This window comes from Phlebotomus papatasi, chromosome 1 (assembly GCF_024763615.1).
Source record: "Phlebotomus papatasi isolate M1 chromosome 1, Ppap_2.1, whole genome shotgun sequence".
Taxonomy (NCBI): Eukaryota; Metazoa; Arthropoda; class Insecta; order Diptera; family Psychodidae; genus Phlebotomus; species Phlebotomus papatasi.
The window spans coordinates 70044959-70059251 of NC_077222.1; the positions used below are offsets into that span (position 1 = coordinate 70044959).

At 33.5% G+C, this 14293-nt stretch overlaps 3 protein-coding genes across 53 annotated transcripts in view; all 3 read left to right on the forward strand.

Annotated features, from left to right (window-relative positions):
* Positions 1 to 5274, forward strand: part of LOC129799430 (sodium channel protein para) — an 81839-nt gene extending 76565 nt beyond the window's left edge. For all 50 annotated transcript variants that reach the window (XM_055843304.1, XM_055843374.1, XM_055843514.1 and 47 more), the window contains one exon: positions 3772 to 5274. In XM_055843304.1, the coding sequence (XP_055699279.1) occupies positions 3772 to 4695 (924 nt within the window). In that variant the 3' untranslated portion in view covers positions 4696 to 5274. The remainder of the gene's footprint in view (positions 1 to 3771) is intronic.
* A 3996-nt stretch (positions 5275 to 9270) lies between these two features.
* On the forward strand, positions 9271 to 10137 carry LOC129799646 (uncharacterized). The gene is made up of 4 exons (XM_055843726.1): positions 9271 to 9353; positions 9414 to 9444; positions 9505 to 9824; positions 9893 to 10137. Exons 1-4 carry the CDS (start codon positions 9351 to 9353, stop codon positions 9992 to 9994), a joined length of 456 nt encoding a protein of 151 aa, XP_055699701.1. The 5' UTR covers positions 9271 to 9350; the 3' UTR covers positions 9995 to 10137.
* Positions 10138 to 10199: 62 nt separating this feature from the next.
* The window catches only part of LOC129799653 (dnaJ homolog subfamily B member 6), a 70927-nt gene continuing 66833 nt past the window's right edge, over positions 10200 to 14293 (forward strand). The window contains exon 1 of one of the 2 annotated variants that reach the window (XM_055843784.1): positions 10200 to 10341. The gene's annotated coding sequence lies outside the window, so the exon portion shown is untranslated. The remainder of the gene's footprint in view (positions 10342 to 14293) is intronic. The other variant, XM_055843739.1, reaches the window with a different exon arrangement.

Here is a 14293-nt window from a genome sequence, read left to right on the forward strand (position 1 = left end):
AGGAAACTTTTATATCGCGACGATTTTGATAATATTTTCCTTCATTCACTTTTCTGATTTGAATTCTGGGCGACAAATTCTTTTCGTAGTTATATATACTTCTATATAAATAATACGAAAAACTCAAAAACCTGTAGTTTTCGTCTAAATAGCTACAATATTCTTCTTCATAAAACTTTCATTCATTTACCACTTGCTGTACATACTTAACAAAATATATTCTTCTCATCTAAACACTATTTTAGAAAATATAAGGGAAGGAATAATCACGGATAGAAATATTAGGAGATTTGCTGCATATTTAGTTGAAAATATAAACACCCCTTTTGGTATTTTTGTTTTTCTAAATAATTGGTCCATTATCCTTATAACTATATCTGTGCATTTAAATTTTTAATATTTACAATAAATTACTAAAAAATAGGTGTAATTGCAAACTTGAACGCTGTCTGTATCTAGGATCGTCACGAATTTATTCAGGTGTATCACGGAAAATTGGTTTTATAAATTAAATCTGAACTAATGCAGTGTATTTTTGTGAGAGTTAAATGGTAAAAAGTAGCTAATAATTCATTTTATTTGGATAAACAGTAGGGGAGACTGGGGCAAAAAGTCACAAAACGGATATTTTATTTTTTTTACAAGCTACCCGAGCACCTCTAAAATTTCTAATTAGCACAGTTTTATAGGAAATTTACCGCTATACAACTCTGTGAAAGTCATTTTCTTCTATTTTGTAAGGAAATATATTTATCGAGCCGTTTTCTAAAAGGTAATTTTGTGATCATTCTCAAAAATGCTGGGGCAAATAGTATCAGGCATAAGATACTATCACATTTTGATTCGATTTATTACGGGATTCCGTAAATTTAAGTAAAATACCTAGATTACATATTTTCATAGGAAATTTATTCTTCTACAACTTTGTAAAACACCGTTTTCTCTACCAAAGCGAGAAAAGCGCAGTTTAAGCTATTTTACAAAAAAACACACAAAAGACTGCAAATCGTTTGACCAATGCAAACAAAAAGTGGCGAAATATAGCATTGACGTTTCTTTTCACCGTAGGACATCAGAAATTGTTTCGGTTTTTGTTACTTTTTGCTCCATACCTTTTGTTACTTTTTACCCCAAGTGGTCGTTTTTAACCCTCTAACGGTGTTTTCTTTAATATTCAAAAAAAAGTAGTTAAATAATTTTGTCTAGGGCGATTAATGGTCCACTGAACTCAAAAATACCATCCATTCTTCATTATCTCTTTCCGTTTGGGCGCTAGGTGAGAAAAGGTAAAGACCACCTCCAGGCGGTCATATCGGTTTAACTCTTTCCGGACCACAACATATCCAGCGAACGAATTTCAGTAAAACTCACTTTATTGTAAGTCTTACTGGTCAAATACGATACTTTTGTAGAGAAAGAATTTTCTCCGCCTCTGGGAAATTGGAAAACTCATGGGAACTCTCGTCCCCTAAAGAACGCAAAGGATACAAACTTGGACAAACTTCAATTTTCCAAAAGCCAATAATATCAATTTTGTGAATTATTTTTGCATGTCAAATGACTCCTTTACAATGTTGATCACTAAAACAAGAAGAATTATTGACCAGTATCTTGTGGGATGTCCAGGAAGTGCTGAAAAGGACACCCAGCTCCTGCTTGCCAACAGATTCCTCAAAATATTTCACAGAATAGCACTTTAACACAAATTTCTCTCAACAGGATGTTATTGCAGACACATTAAGCTTTCTCAAGAGCCAAAAAAACACTTCCTGGACAATCAGAATTCACCAAAATCTGGAAGAATAGGAAAAACTTCCCTGAAAGCAATCTCCCGCGCTGCCAAATGTCAAAATTATCGGCCATATTGACAAAAATTTCGCTCCCGCTTGAATTATCTTACAAGGTTGGTGTCAAAAACCAAATGGCGGGCACTGGCGGGATAACCTTACATTTGACCTCAAGATTCTTGCGGTCGAGAATTCCCATCAACTTTGAACAAGTTTTTTGAAAATTTATGAAAAAATTGTTTTTCGAATTTATGTAATCTGTAATTGATAGTTATCATACTTATTGGCCCCGAGAGGTTTTTCCTTATTCGGGTCTAGAAATATGAAAAAAGTCACAATATCTGCAAGGAAGCAGAAAATCGAAAATTCACGATTTTTGACCAAGAATATCTTAGCTCAGGAGTTAATTGGGATCCTGCAAAAAATATCCTAGATTTGGACATCCTTATAGTTTGTAATCATCCACAAGAATCGGAATTTTATCGATTCTTAATAGTCTAAAAAAATTATTTTTTCCATGGGTACCCAGAGTCCCAAAGGAGACGAAAGAGTTAAGGCGTTTAAGGCATAAAAAGACTGAAAAATTTTAATTGAAAAATAGTGAACAAATAGTAAAATAAATGAATTTTAAACGTTTTTGATGGATGAATGTTGTATGATTATCTAAGAAATGATCATTTTTAGGAAAAAAACGTTTATAATTTTTATAATTAGACGTTAATGAAGCTCAAGGTGTTTCAATAAGACTGATTTTTACCGAATAGGTCACAGATCAGCTATGAAAACGTCACCTTCTTGTATAATTTGAAGGTCCTTTGAAATGCATTGCTCATCTTCTAGTTTTATTTCACGATCTGGGGCATTAAAGGACGAATTAGGGAACTCATCATCACTGTTGAAGTCTGCTTCTTTATCAATTTCGCTTAATTCGCAGAAATCGACTATTTTACTCATTCTGGACAGTCTTCGTGTAATCTCAATTGTTTTCCATGATTAATATATTGCAAAATAATAATATATTTTACTAGAACAACCAAAACAATTAAATTAAAAAATCGGTAATTTTTGAAAATTTTACCCTTGAACCGATAAGACCGCCCACAGGCGGTCTTCCTTTTTTTTCTTCTAAAACTCTTACTTCTAGTTTTTTCACACTTATCAATTGAAATATACAAACTAGAAGAATATATCTTTCAGGAAATAAGATTCTTACTACAGTTAGATTACTTTAAAACAATCTTTTTTGCACTTTTGAAAACGCAAAATGTCGCGAGCAACATTTTGTTGTTTTCTCTGACCTGTCACACAAAATTGTAGATTGTAAGCAAACGAAAGGTCAAAATGAGTTCAGCTTCTGAAAATAAGTTAGTAAGACTATAACTGAGGACACTGTATATATTTCAACTTCAAATATGTAATCTTATCGCAGTAAATGCGATTTATAGAATGACCGCCTGGAGGCGGTCTTACCCGTTAGATGGTTAACAAAAGGATTTCTGGAGAAAAGAATCTTTGTAAAATTCTAAAATAGATAGCGGATTCGTAATTCAAAGAATATCCTGATAATTTGGGAAATATTCACCAGTGTGCATCAAATTTAATATAAGTAGCTAATATAATTGATATCTTCTGCACGGAAAATATTTCAAAAATAGGGCTAAAAATTTTGGTATTTTTTTATTTTCTAAATTCCTTGTTCAAATTCTAACAAACTTACGACTTTGAAGAAGACCTATGGAGGCTGTCTATGGAAAAAAAATTTAAGCTGCTATCTTATTTACATATCTTGGAAGATATTGAATTTTAAAATTTTCGATTTGTGACTTTTTGCCCCAGTCTCCCGGTATTAATCTGACGATCCTAGAAATACTTCCCTAAATTATGCACATTAAGGACCCTGACATCCTGACATTAAGGACTCTAAATTTTTGAGAACTTTGTTCTTAAAAGGAATGGATTTTAAGGTACTTCTTCCTTTTTGCAGATGTCGACGTCAGCCGGCTGGGACAGTGTTCTCGATGGAATCATCAACGAGGAGGACTGCGATGCCCCAGACAATGATCGTGGATATCCGGGAAATTGTGGCTCATCGACAATTGGAATCACGTATTTGTTATCGTATCTAGTTATTAGTTTTTTAATCGTCATTAATATGTACATTGCTGTTATTCTGGAGAACTACTCGCAAGCTACTGAAGATGTCCAGGAGGGTCTCACAGACGATGACTACGACATGTACTATGAGATATGGCAACAATTTGATCCCGAGGGCACGCAGTACATTCGCTATGATCAATTGTCGGACTTTCTCGATGTACTTGAGCCACCGCTTCAGATACACAAACCCAATAAATACAAGATCATCTCCATGGACATACCGATCTGTCGCAATGATATGATGTTCTGTGTGGATATTCTGGATGCTCTCACTAAGGATTTCTTTGCGCGCAAAGGGAATCCAATTGAGGAGAGCGGAGAATTGGGTGAGGTGGCAGCACGTCCAGATGAAGTTGGGTATGAGCCGGTGTCTTCGACGCTGTGGCGTCAGCGGGAGGAGTACTGTGCTAGGTTAATCCAAAATGCCTGGCGCAAGCACAAGCTGCACAAAGACGACGGTCACGAGGGCACCGGCGATGATGAGGACACAGACAAAGATACGGGATCGGCCAGTGGCGGTGCTGGTGGCAGTCCAGGTGGTGGAAGCGGTGCTGGTGGAGGAGATAGTGGCGGTGAGAGTGACGCTGGCGCTGGCGGCGGCCAGTCGCCCAGCGATGCCAACGGTGGCGACCAGCTGGGCCGCCAGACGGCTGTGCTAGTGGAAAGTGATGGATATGTGACAAAAAACGGACATAAAGTGGTAATTCATTCCAGATCACCTAGTATAACATCGAGATCAGCGGATGTATGAGTGAGGCTTCGCCCCCTCCCTTCGGTTGACGCGCAGTAGCATTGAGATTTCTTAAGAACACACACACTCCCACGCAAACAAACAAAAAAAACTATTGCGAGAGCGAATGATAACGTTTAGCCTGATATTGCTATTAAAAGAAGAAAAAAAAACAACAAATATTAATAATTAAAAAAAAGAGCAACAAGAAGCATGCAAAGAACACTGGAGCAAGAAATTAACATATGATTGAAGAATTATCAAAAAATGCAAAGCATTATTAAAAAAAAAAACACACAAAAATTGCAAAAAAAGGAAGTTGCAGAGAATGGAAGAAAAACATTATGTAAACTGCCATTAACAAAAAAAAATTACGGAAAATCAGCAAATTACTATAAAATAATAACCTTATTATTACAAAAAAAAAACAAAGAGAGAGAAACTGTAATTATCGAATAACATTTGCATTTTATCAAATCATCTTAAAGTAGTACTTCAAATAAAATTTTGGGGCATAAATATTATTTATTATTATTGTGTAATTATGTATATGAGATGAATAATAAGATTTCTTAGATAGCATTGTCATTGCAAAGAAAATGCATTTTTTTTTAATTTTTGACTTCTCGATGTTCCCATCGTTGGTCCCATTGGTCCTACTGTTCATCTAGAATTTGATTTCTTTTTGCATAAAGCGATTCACACGTAATTTAATATATTTCATTTCATTTTTATTTTAGTTTCTTCCTGTTCGCTGATTGGTCAGAGCTATGAAAGCTTTGAATGCTTTGAAGCTCTGTAGGGGAATCTGTTACACGTGAGATCGAAAGCGAGCTTTTTCGTCATATAATTTCGAAAATGCAATATATTTTTTTAAAATAAAAGTCTCTTAGTGGTATTTTGCAAAAACGATGATCAAAAAGTGTTCAATTTGTTTTGTAAAATTAACTATCATTTGAATTTCCAGCAAACTCGAGAATTCGGCATCACTACGTAAGCGCAAGTAATAATACCTTATTTAACACTTCGTAGAACCCTAACTAAAAGTGTCACGGAGGGACCAAGTGGCAGCCGCTGCCATTTGTCGGACTTTACAAAATATTTTGATATTTTTACTTATATTTTAACACTCGGAGCTTTAGTCAATTCTTTTCTGGAGGTGAATTTTGTAAAACTCTGGCAATGCCATATGACAAATTGGATTCAAATCTTAGAAGAGCTTTTTCGAAAATGCGATCCTGTAGTAGTAACATTGCCATTTCAGTTAACGTGGCATATTGTCAGAAGTCACATATTTTAGATTTCTGGCAATTCAAATGACAATGAATTTTTTTGAACAAATCAACCAAGACGTAACTGTAGTTTCATAAAATCATCACGTAAAGGAATTTCATTAAAAATTCAATGAATTGCATTTTCGAACTCATATGATACGACAAAAAAGCTCGAATGGCATTGTCAAGTTTCGAACTCACGCGTGACAATAAATTACAGAATTTCCCTACGGTGTCTGAATCATAAATTTCATCTCTTTGGTTACTAGGGTTACTATATCTAAAGATTTCTAAACATTCAATGTTTTCATCTCTATCAGAATCATAGAGTAATGCTTTTTTATCGAACATTTCACGATCAAAATATTTCACTGAATTTTCATTATTTTTCTTCTCAATAATTTGTAAAAACACTTTCAAACTGTTCTTTCAAGGCTTTTACACATTAACAATTAAGAAAATTACATATGCAAAACGTCAAACTCTCATATAAAATGCATATAGCAGCAACTGCCACTTGCTCCTTCCGAATGCAGGTGTTTGTTTTTGCAATATATTTACATTAATATTTAATTTTTATTAAAAATTGTATAACGAAAAAATAGCCAGATAAATTCTGCATGCATTCAATCAGGCCTCCAGGCGAAATGATATATTCTTCACTATAAAAAATAAAATTGAAAAGTAAATTGGCAGCGGCTACCACTAGGGTCCTTCCAAGTGTTAACCACATTTTCGAAAAAGCTCTTTTGAGATTCGAATGAAAAAACGGAATGAACCTATTACATATGGCTTCGCACATACTCTGGCTTCAAACACTTCATATTTTTCCTCCTGTAATAAATGTGATCTATTTTTTCAGGAAATATAGCAATTAAAATATATTGCCACTAGGTCAGATTCATTAAAATTAAAGGAATGTGGGAAGAATATTAAGTGTTTGAAGCCAGAGTGTGTGAGAAAGCTAAACGATTTCCCCTACATAAAGGCCAAAGGTTAGCTTTTTTATTTAATTTGCCTACAAAACATCTTAAAACTTCATGGAATGGGTTATAAATTAAAAATATACATTTTTACTTTCCATTAATTTTATTATTAATCATATTGAGATATAGGGGAAGGCATTTAGGCTTCGCACATACTGTGACTTCGAATACTTTATATTTTTCCCACACTCCTTTAAATAAACTGAACTATAGTCAAGTGTGCTAATCCGGGCGCTTCGCTATCTGGATCGTTTATGACTAATCCATTTAAAATAATATTTTTATTTTTATTTCCGTAAGTCACTACAGTAACATAATCCAACTATTCAAGTTTGAGAAAAAGCAAAAATAATATTTTTATCCATTAAATAAGTGAGTGTAATAGACTCATTTTAATCTTGTGCCAGCTGGATTCTTCACTAAAAATTTTCTAGCAGTGATATTTTCGCTAATGACAGCTGGTTGTTGAAAACATTTATTGTTTTTATCCTTGTGAAAAAAAGTATTTTAAATCCAAAGGTTTAATTAAAAATGAATTAGCGAAAAGGCGACCCAGTTAGTGCATGCTGACTTATTTCAGTATTATCCTTATTTTATAAATTTTCTTTAATATTTTTGATATTTTTTTTTATATTATGTTTCTGAATGAAACAGTGAATAATTCTATGGATTTAGAAGAGGTAAAAAAGAATTTCATCAGTCCAAAAATAAGCGTTTAAGTAGCACTCTTCGGAAAACTATCCAGTTACCCCACCTTACTATATCTATGCCTTATTTTAAAAACTAGTCTTTAAGTCACACGTTTCCTGGAAAACTAGGTCAGATTCGTTAAAGCAATCTAGGAAAAATATTAACTGTTCGAAGCCAAAGTGTGCGCAAAATCTGAAAGCCTTCCCCTATTTGTATTACAGATATATTCTAAAAAGTACTTTGAACCTCGAACTTTACTTTTAATTTAAAAATGTCTTAAAAAATAGTAATTTCTTTTATAGAAAAGTAAAATTTGGAAAACCACAGGTTCTTTACAATCTCAGATAAATAATGCAAAATGTTATATGAAATAGTTTTCTGTTTATTTCTAAAATCATAATTTTTACATAAAATGCAATTATTTTAATAATCTATACAGAGCCAATTACAGTGAAAATTTTCATTTTTCTTTAAAGAGTTTAGCAAAATGGCTTTTTACTTAGCAATTCAAGATCCACTATTGACAAATTTTACTTCCGCAAATAAATAATCATCAACGAAAGCGTTTATTAAATGCAATCGATAAATGAATAGGAAAAAATGCATTATTTAATTGTTTCATAAACTAAAATTCTTCCCGAAAATCAATACTAATATTAATTGATTTTAATTATGTTCAAACAACTAAGATTTTTTCTAGTTTTTCTGCTCAATAGAATAATAGCGAAGAATTGGACTCAATAAACCGCTTTTTTGCTTTAAATAGAAATATTATTTTGCTAAACAGATAGCATTTTTTTCGATTTGTTTAGTTTCACAAAATGAATTGATACTGTTGAAAAAAATCTAAATTTTAATTTAAAAAAATTCATATATTTTTTTTCCTTTTATCAGAATTTTGGTAATTTATAGAGAAAAATATTATACGAAAGGTTTTGTGTAAGATATTGTTAATGGTAGGGCCACCTTTGAATTGAGGCAGCTTTGAAATTGGGCATCCTTCTGGTGTTTTTAAATGAAATTGAATTTTACCAAGACATAATTTAGTTTTATAAATCATTTGAAAAGCTAAATTACATTATAATAAGCATAAATTACTTTTAAAAATAGCAGAAAAAATCCTATTTTAAAAGTAGAGCAAAACGCGCTTTCCGGATGACTCAAGCTTCGGATCAATTTTTTTCTATATTCCTGTGAATTTGACCCACGACTCTTTTCAGGAAATTTCAGTCATTGGACTAGTTATTAAAATATAACATTATAAGGGATCAAATTAATTAAAAATTATAATAAAAAAATGATAGAAGATAGAATCGTCCGAAGGTAACGCGATTTCCCCTACTCCAATTCAAATATGCCCCGTTTCTCCCTAATTTAAAATCTAAAAAAATATAAATTAACAAATTTGGGTTTTGCTTTGATTTTTAATGAATCTCTACTGGCCCACTAGAAAAATATCTAATTGTCCTTTCCATAGTATTCTTACAAGAAACCCAGAATATAGAAAGTTCTCAAATATCAATGAAAGCTCCAGATTTTGGTTTGACCGTTGAACTTATATTTTGAAAACGACATTTTGGTGGAATTGGCGGGAATCTTTCCAGTCGTTAATTTTAAAGGTTTTGCAGATTTTGGTGTTTGCATCAGGCAATAACTTTTTTTTTATCTGCAGTGACACCTGTAATTCTTTTATTTACCTCTTGTTTGTCTAATTTTCTCCAATAAAATGGTAATAAATAGATTTTCTGAAGGTACAAATAGATTTTCAGTTGTATTATTTACTTTTTAGGCTCGTTACTTCAAGGAACAGGATATCGATGGTAGGTAAATAATCAAATTGGAGTACCTTTTGATGACTAATCATGTGCTCCCTTTTTCAGAGTTCAGGGAGTGTTTCTATCTTTTTGCACGGACCAAATCTGGTCAAATAACATCCCTCGATGAATTGACAGTGATTATGAGATCACTGGGACTATCTCCAACAATTCAAGAGTTGACTGGGTACTTGAAGAAGAAGAACGGTAAAATGAGTTTTGCTGACTTTCTGGAAATCATGCACCAACACTCAACCGTGGAAAATCTTCCGGATGAAGTAATTGAAGCCTTCAAGGCTGCTGATCCAGAGGGAAAGGGTACCATATCAGCTAAGCAACTTCGTCACCTTCTTCAGAATTGGGGTGAAGGCTTATCAGTAAGAGAGGTACTATTATTGTGTCAATGATTATCACTGCTATCAGAGATTTTACAATTAATTGTCTTATGTGCCAGGTCGACAATATATACAGGGAAGCAAATGTGTCCAACAATGGAACGGTACGCTATGCAGATTTTGTTAAAATTGCATGTGCTCCAGTTCCAGATTACTACTGAGAAAATTCCACTTCTTATGAAGGAGCTTCCAGCAACTCTTCCATTTTGCAATTTTATACCCATTTTTTCGTAGAAAAGTATTGCACGGGTTTTCTAATAACAATTTATTGAATAAATTAATATTAATTTATTTGCACAAAGTAGTCTGACCGTTTATTTTCAAATCGCAGCAGTGCTGCCAACAATTGCATTTAACATTTGCGCATGCGCAGTGTGATGAGGCGCGTGCAGTTTACAATTTTTGGTTTTGAAGTGTCAAGACGGGAAGGTTGAAAAACCTCTGCAAAAATCGCAATTGCGTGCTAAAAGTTAGATAATAAGTGGAAATTTTGACTGAAGGAGAAATAGTAAGTACGAATTTATTCAGTGTGCCCATGAAAACCCCTGAAAAATCGTAGGAAATGACCAAATTTCTGTGTTATTTTCAAGACTCGAGAGAGTGACGCTTGATGTCTCACACGATTATCGCATTGTTTCGTAATTTTTCCATTAGTAATTGATTTTTTATGAGATAGCTACTATACTGCCACATATTATTTCCAATTGTGTGTTAATTGCTTTGAGCAATATCAAAAACGAGGGCTCAATGCATTTGTTTTTCGCTCTGAAACATTTATCAGTGCGTATTCTAGAAACCTCTTCCCTGTAAGAATGAACATAGGAGACAAGGAGGTTTCCAAGAAGAGTCACATTAAGATTTACCAACAATGATTCGGGAGGAGGTAGAAAAATGAGAAGAGTGATGGGAAAAGAGGCAAATGAACACAACCTTGAAGATGAAGAAGTTGAGAGTCAAATTGTATGTTTGTTGTGATTCATGATTAAAAAGTCACAGGTATTGTCATCAATGGACAAAAGGTTCACTGAACTCTAGTTGCAAATTTCACAATTTTATAAAATATTTGCCTCATCTAAAAACACATTCTTTTGTGCAATTTAAGCAATTTTATTCTATGTCTAATACCTTACGTTCGATTACTCATTTTTATTTGTCAATACTAATGCTTAAGTGCTAGACAAACTTCGGCTTAACCCTTTAAGGACGATTGGAACACCGGTGTCCCATAAAGAAAATAATTTTTCCTGACTACCTAAAGTTATTTTTTTCTTGTATTTATATGCATTTGCAAAGTAGAAGGTTGAAGAAATCTAGGATATTCTTTGCAAGTCTCCACCTATTTGCTATAATGATAAATATTTAAGCTCAAAAATGGCGAATTTTTAAATTCTCATATTGAAAATTAATTTTAATTATTTTTTGTATAAATATGTTTGAGTATTGTAGGCAACTACAATACTCAAACATAAAATTTTTCGTTAGAGTGAAAATTATCAGTCCCTCAGAAAAATTACTTAAATTTTTGGGTTCTTTTTGTCCCTATAGAGACAAAAACTACACCAAATCAGACTTTGTTTGCTTTTCGAAGGTTAGATGTAAGACGTTTTACAAGTTTTGTTTATCGGTTTCATTTTTATTGCTGATTTTCGGTCAGCGAAAACTGTCTCGTCGTTAAAGGGTTAAACCGTGATGCAACTAATTTGTCTCATAGTGAAACTGTTTCGAATTGTACAATTGGTAATTACCGTTTAGTAAAACTACAGTAGGCTCTCTTAAATTAGGGAATTTAGGACCGAAATGTCACCCGAATTACAGAGAAATTCGGGCATCAAATTGTTTGAAATGCAACGAGTTTTTGTTCACCTTCATGCTCATATTACAGTAGACTCTCAATCGGCTCTTTTTCAATCGGGCGAAAGTTTTATTGACAATATTCTTGTTTAATTATGAAGCAAATTTTCTCAAATTCGCTGTAATTCCTCTTGTTTTATCGTAATTCTTTGTAATTTAGCGCTTTTTGTGGAATTTACAATGATTTTGACGCCTAAATCTCTCGATAATTTGGATGACATTTTGCCCCATATGCCCGATTGAGAGAGAATCTACTGTAAGTTTACATGCTCTTATTAAATATAAATTTCATGAAAGCCTCTTAATAATGCAGAATCACATCACAACTGAGATAAAGCATGGAAAATTTGAGCATATTTGCTTCATTCGATATAATCAATCTAACTTGAAAAATGTCAACAAACTTTTGTCAGTTTTAACTGCTGCCCGAATTAAAAAGTTGCCCGATTTTAAGAGCCGAATTAGTGAGAGTCTACTGTGGTGATTTCCATTTTAATACTCAAGAATTACGAGAGGAAAAGACTCGAGAATAAATTAGAGAAGAAATTCTGTCTATCAGCTTAAGCAGAGAAACGGCTTAGTCAGTGAGAGACTTATCGGAATTTACTCAAATCATTATTTGATTACATAATTACATTAAGCCATCTGTCGGCTTAAGTCGTAAGTGTATCTAGGGCGGAGATGAGCAAGAATTGTTTGAAACCGAACAAACGTCAAATGAAATTGTACGTCAGTGGTCAATACACTCTGGACAAACTTATTTTGACGTTTGTTCGGTTTCAAACATTTCTTGCTCACCCTTGATCTAGAGCATTACGCTTAGGCCCCTTAGGGGTTAGAAATTGTTAGATCCATCAGGGAATCTATAAGGGCGTAGCCCGTTAAAACAAACGCGTGGATGAGCGCATTGTCTGCCGCAGGTTAATCCAGAACCCTCAGCGTTCCTCTTAACGATCTATTCTCTACGACGATCCAACATGAACTAACTCTCAATACTACAGTAGGCTCTCGCCCAATCGGCTCTTTCTCAATCGAACGAAAAATTTTGTTGACAATTTTCACGTTTAATTATGAAGCTAATTTGCTCAAATTCGCTGTAGTTCTTCCTATTTTATCGTGATTCTTTATAAGTGAGCGCATTTTGTGGAATTTACAAAGGCTTTGACGCCCAAATCTATCGATAAACCGTATGACATTTCGCCCCAAATGCTCAATTGAGAGAGAATCTACTGTAATCCCCTCTATGATACACCTTCCGAATGGGATAACTGACAAGCTAACACTAAGAACGCGTTTAGGAGAAATCGGCGCCGCTCCGGGAAATATCTATTATGTCAATTCAAATACCAACGAGGACTTTAATTTGATCATAAATTAATAGGACGAGAATTACAAATAGCGATGGGGTAGTTTGGAATCATGTCTAATTGGAGCTTTTTTAGATCTTCTAACAAGTTGACCTTTAAGTTATTAAAAGTTGCTATTAGGTGCCGCACAGACGCACCAACATAAAAGAAGAAAAGCTCAGTACCATAGGGAAAAAGGGAGGGAGCAAAGCACGACTAATAGCATTCGAATATCCTGAGGGGTGAAGATCTGATATTTTCTAATACGAATAAAGGGAAAAATTCACTCTTTTGCATATGTAGAAGACATAATTGTCCCAAGCCAAAGAATCATTGAAAACGATTCCAAGAATTCTTAGCCTTATAGACGTAAGGGATAACCTGACCACCAGCAATCAACAACACTTGTGACTTTCCCGGGTTAAGAAGTTCATTGTGCAAGACTAACTGTGACAAATGAAAATTAATGCAGTTAATTTGTAGCCAGGTTATTAATGTAAATGGAGAAGAAAAGAAGGCCTAACATACTGTATAATAATAATAATAATACCTGACCAATACCTTTAGTAAACGCTAGGGGAAGATAATTCCCCCTTGAACGATTTGATAAGTTTTATACAATTAGGAGATACTACCCTCCTTTCGAACGTTCATGCCTTCGAATAATGTGATTTTTTTTATTTTTACATAATTATCAATAATTATTGATTATAAGCTAAGTAATAATTTAGCAGAAATGTGTAAGTACATACAAATACAGAATAAAAATACAAATGTGGAAGTCGCTTAGGAAAAATAAAAGAAAATTCACATTATTAGAAGGCATGAAAGTTCGAAGGAAGAGTATTTTCCCCTATAAGATATGAAGTTTAGAAAGGAAGAGGCTGTGATTGATACTATCGAAAGCTTTTTAGGAAATCTAAAAAAAAATTAAAAGCGAAAACTGTCTTCGGTCGAGTCCGATATAGAGATTATGATTACCACGCAACAAAACATTAGTAGTGCTTCTATAATAATATCTATAAAAATATTAATAATTTATGCAACTTCGTTTATTAAGATAATATATGCAGTAAATTAAGATTATAAAAAGACAATTTGGAGACAGACTAAAGTGGACATCGGAACAAGAAGTGCCAGTTCTTATATTCACCCCAGATTTCTCCAGTAAAAGCCATAGTTTTAAGTCACTCAATAAGTACGTAAATAGCATCGACTTCACGTAGATGGTGCTGCTTAAAAAAAAATTTAAATCGAATTAAA